At 38.3% G+C, this 17387-nt stretch overlaps 1 protein-coding gene across 2 annotated transcripts in view; it reads left to right on the forward strand.

Annotated features, from left to right (window-relative positions):
* Positions 1-17387, forward strand: part of ATP2C1 (ATPase secretory pathway Ca2+ transporting 1) — a 65649-nt gene that overhangs the window by 1531 nt on the left and 46731 nt on the right. Inside the window, exon 2 of one of the 2 annotated variants that reach the window (XM_031553960.1) lies at positions 1020-1290. In XM_031553960.1, coding sequence (XP_031409820.1) covers positions 1186-1290 — 105 coding nt within the window. In that variant the 5' untranslated portion in view covers positions 1020-1185. Of the gene's footprint in view, positions 1-1019; positions 1291-16419; positions 16565-17387 lie in introns of those variants that run through there. The other variant, XM_019616550.2, reaches the window with a different exon arrangement.

The following is a 17387-nucleotide window of genomic DNA, read 5'->3' on the forward strand; positions in this document are numbered from 1 at the left end:
GAAAGAGGGGAGGGAATGGCCTGGGTTGAAAAGGACTTCAAAGATCACCTAGTTTCAACCCCCTGCTATGTGCAGGGTCTCCAACCACCAGACCAGGCTGCCCAGAGCCATATCCAGCCTCCAGGGATGGGCCATCCACAACCTCCTTGGGCAACCTGTTCCAGTGCATCATCACCCGCTGTGTGGAAAAACTTCCTCCTAATATCTAACCTAAACCTCCCCTGTCTTAGTTTAAAACCATTCCCCTTTGTCCTATCACTATCAACCCATGTAAATAGTCATTCCCCCTTCAAGTACTGGAAGGCTACAACGAGGTCTCCTCAAAGCCTTCTCTTCTTGAAGTTAAACAAGCCCAGTTCCCCAAGGAAAAGAAATCTTCCATAGCTTTGAAGCTCAAGAATTTAGGATGATAACTGGTGGAAATATGCTTTGCTGCTTTTACATTCACTATAAAATCAGGGGAATGTGTTGTCTTCTGATCAAAGGTGCAAAGTAGAGAAGGGTTCACAGAAAGAAAACTAATGAGTTGAAAGGAAATGAGCTTGCAGGTGTGATTTAAGGCAAAGGCTCCTATTACAAGCTGAGCTTTGTATAAGCTTACATTGTTATGCCCTGTAACTAGTGCCTTTCAATTCCAGTTTAAGAAGCGGAGGATGAAAGAGTGCATTAATCTGGCTGAAATCCACATAACAGGATTGTGAGCAAAACAAAAGTGAAGTCAGACTGTGCTGTTGGTTAAATACAGCTGAAGTGGTGGGGAGAAGTATGGGAGAAACGGGTTTCCTAACAGTTTTACTGCAGCTGAAGAAGCTTTAAGATACACTCGGATTTCATCTTTGTAGCAGGATGAGTAGGAAAAATCAGCACCTAGTTACTGTTATTCTATTTTTGCAACTGAACAGTCTTGCCAGAAGTAAGACTGTTAGAGCATGCTGTCAGCAAAATGATTTGCATTTGATAGCACTTCCCTCAATCCTCCCAGATCACACTGTCCTTATAACACTGGTCATTTGTTGTAGGCTCTGCATTTGATGTTCTGGCTTCCACCAGTTGCTCTGCAGAAAAGGACTATGCAACATCTGAAAACTGCTGCTCTTTTGAAAGAGACAGAAAACATGCATCCAAGTCTCAAATTCCTGATGTGGATCCTTCTTTAATTGTGCAGAAACGGATGTTGCTTAAACTATGGATAATCTCCTGCATAAGTTGTCTTTCTATTTCATAAAGCTTCCTATCCATGTAATTTGGAAACTTGCATTGAGAGTGAAAGTCAAGAGGATTCAAGAAAAGGTAAACTTATTTATTTTAAATTGTAACCCTGTGGGTGACTTACCTATATCGTAAAATAAATGTCAGTATCTTGAAATAATGGCTATGTTTAAGTTTTTATAATGGCTCTTAGTGGAAAACTGGCCCTGAGAGCAAATAATTTTTGACTCTTAGGAAATGATTTGACACAGAACAGTTGGGGTATGAAACCATAAAGCTTTAAGTGGCCATTACCTGTCCTACTAAGGATCAGAAAAATCCATATTTTTGCTGTTGTCATGAGCCATTTTCAGGGCGATGCCGTTTCATTTTGAATGATCTATCTGCACCCTTGTTGGACTTGCTTTTACTTCTAGTAGTCTTGAATCTGTTTGTTACACTAAGGGAGCTACATCTAAGAAAATGAATCCCTAAATATGCCTATGAACTACAGCAGATTTACTTTCTTATAGCTTTTCTCTTAAGCTGTTCTCTCAGTGCTGTGAGAACTTTGTTTCAGGCAACACTGATTTGCCTGAGATGGGGTGCAGGGACTGGTCAGCATTTGGGCTCTCTGCTATATACATCTGTTAAATAAAAGATTGAATTCTTGGCAGTTGCACCTGTATTTTGGTTTCTTAAATGTTTTAGATAAATAGATTTCTTGACTCAAAGGCAAAATGAATATCATGAGGAGAACTGAATTATATGAAGTTGCTGCAGTTACACAGTGAAGTAGAGGTGATTCTTGCATGTGGGAGAAAGAATAAAGCTAGAATAGGGCCATCTCTGTGTGCTTAGCATTAAGCTATTGATTAACATTTGTAAGACACCTATAACAGAGTTGGAATTCTGCGTTCCCTTGAAATGGTTGGGTTTTTTTTGCACTGAATCATATTGAACAGCGTATTTCCCTGAATGAGAGGTCAGCAGACAAAAAAGGCACATTCCTTTAACATGATAGATTTTGGAATCTTTTTTTCTTTGTTTTGTTACATCAGTGCTCATTATTTTCTTCTTTACTCCTAATGTTTTTACAATGGTTAACAGCTCAAATGTGTTCCCCTTGGGTTTGGCCCATGTTGGCAGGGGTGATGCTCACCAAATACTAACATTTGCTTCTTTGACTCTACAAACATTTATGGGGTGGGAAGCACATTTGGACTCAGCAGGTTGCCCTGTGTGGTGTTCAGAATGAGCTTTTATTACTGAGGATCCCATTCTTTTATCTAGCGGGATAAGTCCTTTAGATTGTTTGCTCAATACTTGCCCAGTGCCTTGTAATAAATATTATCAGTGGATGACTAACTGCTTTCTATTTGAGGTTTTGTTGCTGTTATTCTTGATATTCACCCATTATTGATCATGATAGGTGCAAAGGTAAAGCTCAAGAGATTTAATGTGTCCATGTTAACTGTGCTGTTTTTGTGCACTGTTCTGATAGTCCTGTGTGATGCTCATTGCACTGCTTAGACAGTCATAGAGTTAAATTCACAAGTGGAGGATGTGTGTGGGATTATGTGTCTAATAGCTTTGAGTTCTTTAAAGGTTCAGCTGATCTCTGGAGGATGCATAGGTCAGTTACAACTTGATCATCAACTGGTGGGGTCAAATGGTTTATAGAGCTGCCAGTAACTTGACACTAAATGTAGTATGTCCATTTAGGATGGAGCGTCTCCAGTGCTTCTGGTACAGCAGCTCCAAGCTGCTAGAGGGAGTCAATTTAATCAAATGAAGCATTCATGTAGTTATTAGACTGTTCATTCCAAAGCACAAAGTTGCATCAATATAAAATGGATTGAATGTGATACTTCTATTCATTTCTCTTACATTGCCTGATATTATGCAGTGACTGTAATGAGGCTTGTTGGATGACTGCTGTTCCCTGTGATTTCCAGAAAAGATATGCATCCTAGGGGACTTATCCACCAATCACACTTTTTAAAATGAAGCAGTGTTAAAACATATGCAGCAGCTTCAGTCCCAGGTCAGCTTTGCATGCTTGCTTTCAGTTGCATTTTATGCCAGAAACTAGACAGAAATAAAAGTTCTGTTTACTGATTTCTTCTAAACTGTATGGAAACTGATTCTTCATCAGTAAGATCATTGGCCAACAGCTATTTTAAAAAACCTAAAGCTTTGAAACATGCATGTTGTTCAGAACTGATAGATTCTGGAAAATACCACAGAATTTTATAAAGTTCAAGAGAGAAACAGGTTATAGGAAGGACGTGTACATAGGTAAGAACATCCAGATTTATACTAAGAAGGATAAACTCGCTTGCTCCAGGATATACACTAATCTGTAGGGAGACAATTCCCATACTGGCGGTGTATTAAAGCATTGTCTTCTGAGATCACTTTCTTCAATCATTCATCACTGACCATATCAGGCCCAGAAGCATGGACTTCATGGAGTGTTGGTATGATGCAATAATGTACTTCATTTGTGATCTTCAACATTTTGCATTCTACTATAACTCAGTCTTGAATCTTGTAGAGCATAAAGACCTGAAATCTTCTTGACAGGTTTTATAGAAATGGTATGGAGATGTGTTTTATGGTTATTTACTTGTTTCTTTTGGAGCAGATGACATCTTAAAAGCTTAGTTGAGTTCAGGAGGCAATTCTAGTTAAATGAGGCTTTTATCTTTACCTGTGCAGTTATTTCTTATGGGAATATATGTATTTTTAAAAGATTCTTATCTAATTTTGTACATTGACTTTTTCTATTAAAAAGTTATGGTTAAATCCTTAGAAGGTATGAGGTATTTAATATTAATTCAGCCTGAGTAAGGAAATAAACAAAACAATGTACTAGCATGTGAAACTGCCACTGACAGTTGAAATAGACTTGTTTTTCCTGGAAAAATAAGCTTTAAATACTGATGATAATGAAGGAACTTTGAAGATACAGAAAGGGAGACACTAGAGAGAAGGCTGAATTGTACTGCATGTTTTGATATGGTTACTACTTTCAGGGGGTGGAAAAAAAGAATTCCAAAGCCCTGTGAATTTTAGCCTTGTGACTGCAGGCAATCCCTAAACAGCAACTGAATAGCCCTGGAAATGAATTTTCCTTAGTGACTATGTAATGGATTTGTGGTTTTAATGACACAGCAGACTAATCCCAGTCAACCCCATTCCTGGCAGTTGTTCACTCCCACTGATAAAGCAGTAGAATAGCTATAAACATGCCCATTATTTTCTTGTCAAACAAAAGACAAGGTGTTTAGGAGCTCTCTCTGCTTACATCAAATAGAGTGGGAAGTGTATATGTGGCTTGTTTAACTGTGCATTTGCTGGGAGGCTTACATGCTTTCCTTGAGGAAATCCATTTTTCATTTTATTTAGCAAAGCAAAAAATAAACTTTGCCTTTGACACTAGTTTGAATATATGTGAATTAGCATCTGAGGAAATGACTTTTCAAGAGTATTCTAAGGTTACCTCTTTCCAAACTGTGGCAGTAAACTCATACTTCCTGTTGAAAGTGCCAGTTGGACCCAGACCAACCATTTTTGTGACAGAAACCACAGGACCTTTTTCCTCTTTGTAATCAGCTTCCAAAGGGCTTCTGACTAGCATTAAATAAATAAAAGAACCACCATTTTGTTTTGAGAAACCACTAACTTTCCTGCTGAAGCTTAGTAGCAGATAGGCATTTCTTACAGCCTCACCAATCAGCTCTTCTTTGGAATTATTTTTGAGCTACACACCAGACACAAACTGAATGCTAAAATTTCTCTAGCTAATAGTTCATGCACCGGGGGATATAATCAGTGAGCTGTTTCTTTTTTACATGAGCTTTAACAGATGGGTTTGATCCTTGAGGGAAAACACAGAATGAGTTCTGAGAGTCCAGAACTGAAGTAGCATTGGATAATTTGTACATTGTGCTTGGCACTAAGAGTATGTATGTCTTCGGCAATTAACCACAGCAGTTGCTTTGGCAGAATCCTTTCTGAAGGAAGTGAGTTCTATCTGCCTCTCTCTTCCAGTAACCATGGAACACATGGACAGAAGATCCTCAAAGATGTGAAATGCTACACGCTTCATGAAAGTGAGATCAATATGATAGGATGTGTCCTACTGAAATAGCCACTAATAGTAGCATTTCATCAAAAAGACCATACAGTGAAAAATGATCATGAGTACTTTTCATGCAAAAGCCTCCAGTAAGTGTTGGCACCTTATCAGATATTAACAGCAAAAGAATAGATATAACAGATATATAACAGCAAAAGAAAAAAATCACACCACACCACAGAAATCTACCCTTGGAGAAGTCATATCTGAGACAAGGATGTCTCAAACATAATGCAGCATAGTAACTGAAGAAGTCAGTCAGCAAGTGGCCACTAGACTGCTGGAGACAAGGCATTCCTTAACTCTTATTGGAGAGCCAATCCCTTCTATGAAAACATACTTGTCTTTCTCAAATTCACTGCTTTTGGTTCTATCACTGCTGGATAATACCAGTTATGCTGGTTTGTATCACTCTTCTCTTAAATCCATGTTCTACCTATCTGTGCAGGTTTGTAAGTTGCCTTAAGGTCTAAGCATTAATGAAGTACAGTTCCTCCTGTGAGGACCTTCTTGTAACAGAGCTTGTCAGATGTTTGCTTGTCAACTTCACTGTTCTTTCACTTACCTTTGTTTTCTTCAAAAAGGATAGCTCTTTCCAGTCATAGATCAAATTTTTATCTACAAGTAATTGAAGAGAATGCTCACAGAGGGCTGTTAGTCAAATAGAAAAAAAGCATGCAGTCTGTGTGCAAATAGGAATTGAAGTGTACATTTCCAACAGTTAACATTTGGAGTAATTTACCTGCTGCCAGATCTTACCATGAAAGTATGGTTACAGGTTCCTATACCTCTTGTATAGGTTAAATAGAGGTTATAGTGCACAGTTTACAGGTAGAAGTTATGTGTACAATCAGCCTGGTTAACAGAAATTATTCCTTGCAACTTTAAAGTCTACATTAATTAAATCAAAATGGGCCTGTTGAACTTTAATCTCTAAATGTAGTTGTTATATGCCAAGCAACATTAGTGTAACTGAATCTGGCATATGTATTTGACACAGTTATGGAAACTATAGAACTACAGGCATTTTAAAAGACAAGTTTAATGCCCTGAAGTGACAAACCAAGACTTTTGCAAGGATCAGCTTTCCAAATGGGAAATGTTTCAGACGTGTATTCAGCCTGGGGATGGGATACTGCAGATGCAGCTCAAAGGCCTGAATAGGACACATTACCCAGTGTACGGATCTTGTAGCAACTTGTGCTGATAGAGCTGTCACTTGATCTCTGCTCTGAGATTAACTACATCCCATCACACAAGTTAACCTCTAGCTGGAAGTGATGTGGCTTAAAGTTCGATTTCACTTACACTTCTAATGTGTATAGGAGATATATTCTCAACAGTGTTCTAACTGTAGCAATACTTGTATTTTAGTAGTGCTGGCTGTGGTAGGCAGTTTTTTTTACTTTCTCTATGGGTCAGCTGTAGTCTGGTTTTCTTTCCTTTCTAATGATTTTTATGATATATTTAGTGTAGCTGCTTCAGGTTTCCAGTAGAAGCTCTCTCTGACATAAGCAGGTATTACAAATGACAGCAAAGAAACCTATATAGCTATTAATGAAAGCTGTGCTATTATGGCTTTAGACACATCAAGTTAAATCTAATGAGCAGTGGTATACATATTGGTATGTAAAAGCTACCTGTATGTTAAATTTTAGATCATCAAAGTGCTGCTGTCTGGATGACTAAGGTGCTGATAAGTAGCTAAATAGCAGGTTGACTTGTTTCCCTAATGAAACATTTTCTCTAGCTTTTGTTCTTTATTGTTTTGAAGCTCAAAACGTGTGAATTGACTGCTGTGAATCCCTAGGGTTGTACATCCAGATCTGAAATGTTTTGCGATTCTCTGGGGTTAATGGGTGTTGCTTGATGTGATGGTGTTCAGCATGAAATATTGAAATGATTCCTGTGTTCTAATAGCTCACTGCATTTCACAAATTTATTTTGAAAAGTCTTTGTATCTTCTAATAGAGATGGAGAGCACAGGTCTTCATAGTCACATTACCTTCTTCTGAGCTCATTTGGATCAGTGCTTGAGAGCCCTACAACAGGAATCAAATGAGAGCAAACATGGATTTCTATGTGCTGCACTTGCTGCTATAGCCAGAGGGAAATTTCCAGCAGGACTGAAGGCTTCCAGGAATGTGCAAATTCCTCTTTTTTCCCTGAAGTAGATCTTGTTCTTGAATTATGCTTACTGAAATTGAAGTCTGAATGTTTTTTCTTCAAGTAAAAATCTGCTGCATTACCATCTTGAGTATGAAAAGTTGAAACATGAATACTCAATTTTTCAAGCACATCGTGTGTCTCTCTATCGTGTGGATACACACAAACTTCTTATGTTATTGCCATAAGGAAACAGCAACTAATACAAACCACTTGAAGGGAGCAGTAAGCTGAATAAGCTTATAATAACCTTATTCTCAAGATGTCGAGTTTCTGCCTTTCTGAGAAAAGCAAAGAGAATTTGTTCCTTACCATCTTGAAGACTGTATCTGGCTCTTTATGGACTGCAGCAGCTTTTTACTAATAGTTCACCCCATTCAAATTTTTATTTTAAGAAGTAGAGAAAGCATATGAACCTAAATGTTCAGTGCTTGTAGGTATTTTGATTTTATTTTATTTTTAAGCCAAACCTTATGGCTATCTGAGGTGGACTGCTGAAGATTTGTTGCATCACTGATACTTAAAATGGAACGATAGTAAACATTCTGAAATATTATTTCTTATCTAGGCACTTTTTTAGTGACATTGTCAGATACTATCTAAATCATATTGTCAGGTTCTTCAGTTTAGGTCAGGGGGTTGGAGATTCATGATCCTTGAAGTCCCTTCCAACCTGGGACGTTCTGTGATTTAAGTCAGCATTGCGACTGAATGGCTCTTAAATACAGCTAATGATTTGGGTTCAAGAGGGCATGCAGCAGGTTGGCTGCCACTTCTGAAATCCAGTGCAATGAAAAACCCTTCCAGGATAAGCTGTGCAGTACCAAGCCCAATGAGTAAACAGGTACTAAGCTGGACTTTCACAGCATTATTTGAGTAACTGGTGCAGCAGTGTGTGTAAACAAAAGTATGACAAGGCTAGAAGGAAAAAAGTTTTAAAACTAAAAAACTGCGGTGCTAGTGTTGTATTTATGTAAGAAATAAATAATTTGTTTTTAATTAAAAAATTCCTTTGGTCTCATCCCACTGCTTCCTCCGTTTTCATACTGTGAATGAGTCTGACAAATAAAGATAAATCAGATTTTAATTTAAGGGACCTTGATGTTAGCACTTCTACTGCCATGCAGACAAGAAAACAGTCAAAATGTAGGTAGCATTTGAAGTCCTGAAGCAGTTAATCAAAACAAATGCTTGCAGTTCCTGTTTTCTTAAGTGAATTTCTTCAGCTGTGTCCTTCCAAACTAGCCTATCACAATTGCTTTTTTCCCCTTAGAATTATTATAGTGCTTCTAAAGTAATGCCTCCTATTTTATTATGTTTGCTCATGACATCAGAGGCAGATGTTGGTGATACAGCAGAAGTTGAACCTTCCCACCAGTGTTCCATTACATGTTGTTGCCATGTGACAGATGCAGCAGAGGGGCAGTCTGACAGAATGGTGTCTGTCATGGAAGTGCAAATGAAGCGAAAGGGTGGAATGGAATTCCTACGTACTGATAAAATGTCAGCCATTGATATTCACTGAAGCTTGCTGAATGTTTATAGAGACAAACCAGCAGATGTGAGCACAGCGATATGGTGGGTGGGTGGTGTGTTTCAGCAGTGGCTACTCTTGGGTCACTTCAGTTGGTGCAGATTTTTACAAGCATGGCATGCAGATTCTTGTTCATCTCTGGCGTAACACACAGCTAATGGTGGTGACAACATTAGAGTTTTGTAGTTGAGGACTTGCTCTACCAAGCAGTATTATTTTGCTCTTTGTATCCATTGTAGTTTCTGTGGGAACAAACAGGAGGCGTTATTTTCAGAGTGACCTCTATGATATTTCTTACATGTGGCTTTAATGAGAAACTGTGGCCTTTACAGGAGTTAGCCTATGGCTTAGAATGAGGCAATTACATCTCAGACCCTGCATCTATTTTTACTATATGCTTAATCTCCAAGAAATGCCTTCCTGTTGAATTTTTAGAGTTTAAAAAGCTCAGCATGTGCCCAATTTAAGTGCAGAGATCAATTATAAAATGTGTGCAGCCTGTCCTATAGAGCACCATCAGATGTATTGAGCATCTGCTACAAAGATGTATGGCACACAGTAGCACAAGTATATGTTAACTTCCCTCCAGGAGATCAGACAGAATGATAGCAGTCCTTTTTTTTTTTTTAACCAAAATTTAAACAAATAAGAGCACAGAATGCTCAAGAGACATTAAAAAATAATAATAAAAAACAAGCTAGATGAAAATGCTTTTGAATAGTAGAAATTTCAGTGCTGTCAATCACAACAATTACAAAAATGACAGCCTTTCAAATTCTGATTTCAGAGGAATTTCATTTAGCTTTTCTGTTCTTTAGGTTTTAAGGTTGATGCTTTCAAGCTTTTTCTATGCAGCTACAAGGACACCTTTCAGCTCACGAGAACAGTTCCAGAAACCAGCACATAATATTAAAGAGTATAATATTAAAGCCCAGGAACTGAAAATGTTATTAATACAGCAGTATTACAGGAATTGGCCTTCTGGTTGTACCCTCTCTCTGGTACTAATGCTGCACCACACTTCTTTCTTTTTGATCACTGCTTTGCATCCACAGGAAGCTTGTTATAGTCCACCACGGGCTGATCTCAGTCCTTAGGACAAAGGGAGGAACCTGACTCAGTGCTATTAGTTGTCTTTAGTAGTAACGAGTGGTATTTGCAAGGAAGGCAACATCTATATATAGAACTGCTGCAACTGTTTTTAGAACTCAGAGGTGCTGGTATTGGTGCTAGAAACATTTAAACCTGACTAAATTTCACATAGTTATTATTTCATGAAGTAACTTGGAGCAATTACAGTGTGCCAAGGAGATCCTGTTTGTGGAGGGCTAATTCTACAGGCAAGGGCAGGGTGTTGTGCCACATCTAACTGGGAAGGTTGAATGGAGTTAACTGTCACAAATGACTAGACTGGCTCAGAATCATGTAGACTTGATAAAAACAAATTGTGCTTAAGGAGAAGTGCTTTTAAAAGCTTGTACATCTGCAGTAGACGTGGAATTCATTAGCAAATGTATGCTAAAAAGTTCTGCTTGGGATCAGAAGCCATTGAATGTGGAAATACATGAAGTCTTTCCTTCAAAATGTGCTCTTTTCTTTAATGAAGCAGCCTGGGACTTAGGGGGAAGTGTGTGTGTGTATACATATATTTATATATAATATTTTTGCTTTTGTCACCAACACTACGTATATTGCGCAAGAAAATGTGATTTCAAGGGTTTTGACCAGTCTAAAAAGGAACCTTCTTTATTTTCTGACTGATTTTCAGTTTCTTTGGTTACAGTTCTGCACTCATTGAGCTGCAACCCTGTAGCAGTATTTTGATCAGACTACGTAGGATGTAATAGCTCAATTACCACAAAGCTTAGTTTCTTCAAACCTAGTTGTCTCTTCATGTGTTTGTGAGAGTATGCCTTCGTATATAACAAAATCTATCAATAGGAAAAGCAGAAACACCGAGGTTAGCTTACTTACAATCCTTTGTAATCTGTCCCAGAAAATGAAAAAAACAGCAGCATCAGGGTGTGCACATATTGAAGATGTGATGCTGTGAACAGACGAAGATAACTTGTGAGAAACAGAAAACGGTTTCAAGTGAAAATGATGTGAGCTATCAAAGACAAATGATCAAAGTAACCCTTAAAATAACCTTCTGGAATCTTTACTTCTTGAAGAAAATTCTCTGGGAGCTCTGTTCTGCAATTTAAAGAGCAGCAAGATCTTGATGCCTGCTGCATACTTCACGTCAATTTCTAATTAGCATGTTACTCCTACTATTTCAGGATGTGAGGGGTATTATTCTCCCTTAATGGATGATTTTTCACAGGTCAGGGAGTAATGAATCAGAAATGATTATAACGTGATGTATTTATTTATTTTAATTTGGCACCTAAGATAAGCCATAGATATATGAACAGATGTATACTTGATTAGACAAACTAAAGATAAGCTAATGGTATAAACATACATTTGATTTGCCTAATCGTAAATCTATATGACAAAATACCATATCTGACATCATATATTTAAATTATTTCTACCTGGTGTGTTATGATTAATGTGATCTCATAATCATAATGAATTAATGCCACCTTGTATCATTTTATGACCTTAAGTGTGATAGAAAATATATAAGATGTACAATAGAAACGATGTCTCTGTTTAGACACAAACAGACTCTGGGCAGTTTACAAACATCATATATCAACTTTAGGATCACAGTTTACTTTGGGCTGAAGAATTGAAAACAGTGAAACAAGCTTTTCACTATCTATCACTGCCTATTTCTGAGGCCCATAAATAGGGCTGCATCTGTAGAACTCCTCCATAGATCTGGATTACGTTGGAGGCCACTAAAGATGGAAAGGGAACTGCCAAATATTTTTACCAAAAGAGAAACTTCTTTTTTTCCTCCCGAACAGGCAGCTGGCATGCTGAATTTGTACAAAATGTCCCCCCAGCCAGATGGTAGGGAGGAGGGCATATGGTACCGGTTTCAACTCTTTTAAAATTAAATCCCCCTCTGGTGCTTCTTGGCTTGTTGCAGATGCACAGAATGCAGCTGACGTCAGTTCACTGATTTACTGGAAAGGAGAGGGGCACCTCAGGGCCCTTTTAACCCTCCCACTGTAACAGGCTGGTACATATATGCTCCCACTTTAAGTGATATAGCTGTGGGATTTATCCCTCTCAGGTCCCACTTCACCAGGGGCTGTATCCAACTCTCAGTGATCTATTATTCAATGTCATTTCATTTAATGGTGGTAGTGTTGAAGATATTCCAGCACAATATTTCCAAGCCCTTTTTTTGTGCTGCTCTGAAATGAGGGTTAATTTTTTTAAATTCCATCTTTGTACTCCTTGTGCTGAAGTTCAGTATCCATCAGCAGTTGGAGAGAAGCACTTCTGAGCACTTACTCCCACCTTGGTCCATCCTGGCACAAACTTGTGTCCCTGCATAGAGTACCAGATCTGCACAATCTGGTTAAACTCCAATGTTTCACCAAGTGTACTTTACTCAGTTTGTAAGTGCTGCACACCCCGTGCATACAGCTTTTTACTTGTCACCTCACAAAGCTAATTGCTCGAGTTTGAGAACGCGTTTGAATACAGAATGAGTCTTAGGGGTTACCTTAAGGCTAGGGGGTTATGCTAGAGCACATAGCTGCACTAGAGGCATGCTACATTAATAGCTTTTATCAGTAACCACTACCAGATTAAAAATGTGACCTCAGACCGTGGTTTTTCAAGATAAGGGTGTGAAAGAAAGCTTCTGAAGACTAGACTTTCATTTACATACACATAGTACTTCTCAAAGCAAAAAGGAAAATAGAATGTAAGCTATCCTGTACAGCAAAAGCTTATAACGAATTTCTCCCAATCTGAAATGCTGTCTGATGCTCCCATTTAATAAAATTTTTGGCTCCAAGTCTGAATAAAATTACACAGCCTGACACATTACTCTTAACAGTAATCAAACCAATTATCTCGTTCTTGCCTGGAGCTGAAATCTTCTGAATAGGTAAACATCTGTTTACTAACTGCCAGCTCCTTGCTATTACCTTCACCCCATTTTACCTCACTGATAATCTTGAAAAAGAATTTACAAGTGCTGAAAGACTCGTAATATATGCAGCATTCCTGAACTTCTTGGCACATTAGCTTTGAATCAATTCAGGCTAAACCACCTCACTTCCACTGATCGTTTGACTCTTTACTACTGCATTGTTGAATTGTCTTTACTCTCTACCACAGGCATCTTACTATAGTGGAACTGACATCTTTCATGAGTAGATGGGGTGTTTTTCTTTCCCCTTTAATGGATTGCAATAATCCATCATGAAGACATGTGAGCTTTACATTATCAGGGAGCAGATGTATCCATCCTCTGCTGTACATGGGCTGTAATGTGACTGTAGCTGCAGCTGATATTGCAGAGCTGTGCTGCAAGTGTCCCATAGCAGGCATCCAACGTAGCCTGTCTCAGCTAACATTTCCAGCAGTAGTAACTTCACGGCATATTCCAATTGCAGAGCACAGTCTCTTTAGATGAATTTCTTGGTTGCCTTTGGCAGGCAAGAGAAAACTACTCTTCACAAAATGAGTAGGATCATCTTAAGAAATCTGAAGCCAAAATAGATAGGATGGAAGCACACCTCCTGAAAGCTCACACTTTGGCAGTGAAGCTGTTATTGGAGTAGTCAACTCTGAAAACAGAGTAAAACAGAAACGGCTGAAGAGCCTTAAATGAAGGAAGGGAAAACCTCTGTGAACGATACACAATCAGTATTTTAACTATTTTGAAAGAGTGTGACTGAAGGAAGAGACTGGCAGGTGAGTACAGAGCATGTGGGATAAATTGAATGTATCAAGAAAAATACAGAAGACAAAATACAGGCTTGAGAGACAGCAGTTAAGCCCTATAGTGAGAAAAGGAATAACTTAGTCTTTCTGAGCAGGATAATTAAACCACATTTTCTTAGATTCTCTGACTTACAGTGTATGTTCACTACAGTGTAACTGGATTTAAGGTTGGAGCTCCTATTGTCCTGCCTCTGCCGCACTTTGCCTTCCTGCATCAGTTCTGGGAGTTCAGCAGTAATGCCTCCTTTGAGGGTGGCTTCCTATGAGCTGGATGGTTCTCTCTGAACCAGGTAATCAACAAAGCCAGCACAGAAGAAGCACAGAACTAAGAGTCAGCAAAAGGAGAATCCCAAAAGCCTGATTTAATGCCAACTTAAACTGCGGTGTGGCCGCACCCCCACCCTGAATGTGGGACACCAGCAGGGACATGATTTAAGGATGGGATGAGAGGATTAAATCTTATGATGCTTTAAAAGTCAGTGAAAACTAATTTAAGAATGCCATAAACCAAAGTTCTTTAATTATCATAATTGCATGGTGTCAAGATAAGGCTGAGTTAAGGTAATTTGAAAATACAACTACCTTTCTTACATCTCAACATGCTCAGATTTATAAAATGAGTATTTATTTCCTCTAAAAGAATGATATAATTTTTTTTCATTGTTTTTAGATTTGGTAACGTTAATTTTGTTGTTGTTGTTGAAAATATGTACACATACTTCTTCTCCCATGGCCTTTTCTTCTGTGTAACTAGTGACAGGAAGAGAGGGAATGGCCTCAAATTGCGTCAGAGGAGACTCAGGCTGGACTAACGTATTTCCTAATGGAAATACCTCTCTGAAAGTGTGGTCAGGTGCTGGAATGGGTTGCCTACTGAGGTGGTGGGGTCACTGAGCCTGGAGGTGTTCAAGAAATGTTTAAATGTTTTACTGAAGGACATGGGAAATACTGGTGATAGGTGGATGGTTGGACTGGATGATCTTGGAAGTCTTTTCCAAACTTGGTGATTCTATGATTCAATTATTCCATACATAAACACATATGAAGCATTCAAACTTTAGCTGGAGTTGGCATGGATTTTCCCCCAGAGAATTCTATTCGGAGAAAAGATGATTACTTCCAATTAGCTATCATTTGGACAGTGCACATGGAAAGGATGTGGGGAGGAAATATGCAATGTAGGCTTTACAAGTGACAAATGATTTTTAGGGTATGGAAATGGGAAGACGTGGTCTCATCCTCCCCCTGTCTGACTGTAGTCACGCAGGTACTATGCAGAAAACTGTAAAAACGCTGCTGAGTTTTTAACAGATAGATGAAAGAAGACAAATAGTAAGGTTAAATCAAAGGAAAGTCAATTTTACCAGAAAGTAATTTTTCTTCCAGAGAAGCTAATTTCTGCTCTGTTGAGCACAGGTTGAATTATGCCTAAAGCAAAGTAAGCAAGTAGGTGTTTTGACAGAAGGTTCACATATTAATTAACTCAGAAAAATGCTTATCTCTTATGACAATTTATAAAGAAACTTTCCATAAGATTAACAAAATCTGTAGTAGACCTCATTAGCATTACTCAACTCTGACAGCATTTAAACAAATGTATCTTAAAAGAATCTTTTAAGAGATCTGGAAGCTCACTTCAGAGCAGAAAAGTTACGCCTTAAAAGAATTTAGCAGATCTCCAAACTGTGAAATATGCCATTGTAGCTATCCTTACTGTGTTTTAAAATATATTTTACTACCTCTGATAGTGCTATATGTAGCACAAGGGCATTGCCAAGATGAATTGACTGTGATCCTGAAGACTCAAACGCTAAGTTAAGCTTGCATATGAACTTCTGCAGATGAGGGCCTATCCGTTGAATGACATTAGACAGAACTTTCCTTTCTTCCCATCCAGATGATGAATGATACTATCTGGAATGTCACTTATTAATTTTTCCAAGACTTTCAGAGGCTCTTAATTTCTTCTGAATAAATAGAAAAGCAGTTGAAACTTTTTGGGTTACCTTTAGATTCATTCAGCAGGGAAAAAAGGATGCTTTTTTTTTTTTTGTTCTAGCTACACTAAAAAAAACCTAATATCCTATTTCATTCTATCAAATTTTCATCTCCGAAGGCCAACAGGAACATAGAAAGTACCTATGTATGCTTGCCGTGGCAGTGCCACCACGCTCTTGACTGTGCCAGCAAAACCACTTCTGATTCAGTTAGAGACGCCTCTGCTTACTGATTTGCTGGGCTATTTCCGACAGGAATCAGTCCTCACATAACCTCACTCCGATTAACACCTACGTTTGTCATTCTGAGATTATCTGGTGGCTCCTTGCCGCTGACAGCTGCTTGCAGAAGCAAAGTTCTGACTTTGGCATCAACAGCAGGTAAATGGTAAGATTTTGGGGGTAAAAAGATGAAGAGGGGTATGTGTGTGTGGCAGAATGACAGAACTCTTCTTTTCTTTGTGACACAAAACACTTAGGCGGAACTGGATGGCATGGAAACCCCGCAATGGCACGGCAAGGAGAGCACTTGGCTGCTTAAGCTGGCATTGAACGCTCATGCAACCAATTTCATAAATGCAAACCTATTGTCAGCAGGTTCACTTGTTAGAAAGCATTTTCAGGTCTGCAGCCAAGAGAGAGGCCGATGCTGACACAATCACCATTGAGGTGAGCAGTCTGTTTTTCCCCTAACCCATCAGTACTGTGTATCCTTTCAAGTACTACCTTTCTTTTAAAAGAGATTTCAAAAGTGATGGTTAGAGGTATTCTGGCCTTTAATATTTTAATATATTCTTCTGTATTTTCGTTTGAATTATTTATATTTTGGGTTGATAGAGACACATTTGCTCATTGGATAATTCACGCTAGCATTTTATTGCAGTTTTTTTTTTTACATGAGATTAAAAAAATCTAACAAACATTCTTGCAGTTTGAATATGGCCAACAGCTGGTTACTGTAATCAAAGCCTTTATTATTATTATTTTTTACTTTTATCTCTACAATTGCATTATAATAACAATGTTTTGGTTTGCTAAATAACGACTTTGCCATCTCCTTGGAGGACATTAAGGCTCTCCTAATACTCTTGTGTATCAAGCTCACCTTAAGGTCAGGTTTTTCTTTTTATTCAGCAGCAGATGGAGATAAAATACAAGTACTGTTTATTAAACAGCCACTTAGGAGCACAGTACGGTAGAAAAAGTAATACAGCTCCCAAGGATGGAAACAGTCCTAGGATAATGCAGAAGTGGCTGCAGTCAGGAACGCATGATTGGCAGATTTACACTAATATGAAAGAGACTAAGTCCCAGAGATGAAGTTTTTTTTTTCAGTTGTTACTATACCATAGTGCTTGCTTTTGACTTTTTTCTCCTTTTTTAAATTTTGTTCTTTCTTTCTTTCTTTCTTTCTTTCTTTCTTTCTTTCTTTCTTTCTTTCTTTCTTTCTTTCTTTCTTTCTTTCTTCTTCTTCTTCTTCTTCTTCTTCTTC

Source organism: Meleagris gallopavo, chromosome 6, assembly GCF_000146605.3.
Source record: "Meleagris gallopavo isolate NT-WF06-2002-E0010 breed Aviagen turkey brand Nicholas breeding stock chromosome 6, Turkey_5.1, whole genome shotgun sequence".
Lineage (NCBI taxonomy): Eukaryota > Metazoa > Chordata > Aves > Galliformes > Phasianidae > Meleagris > Meleagris gallopavo.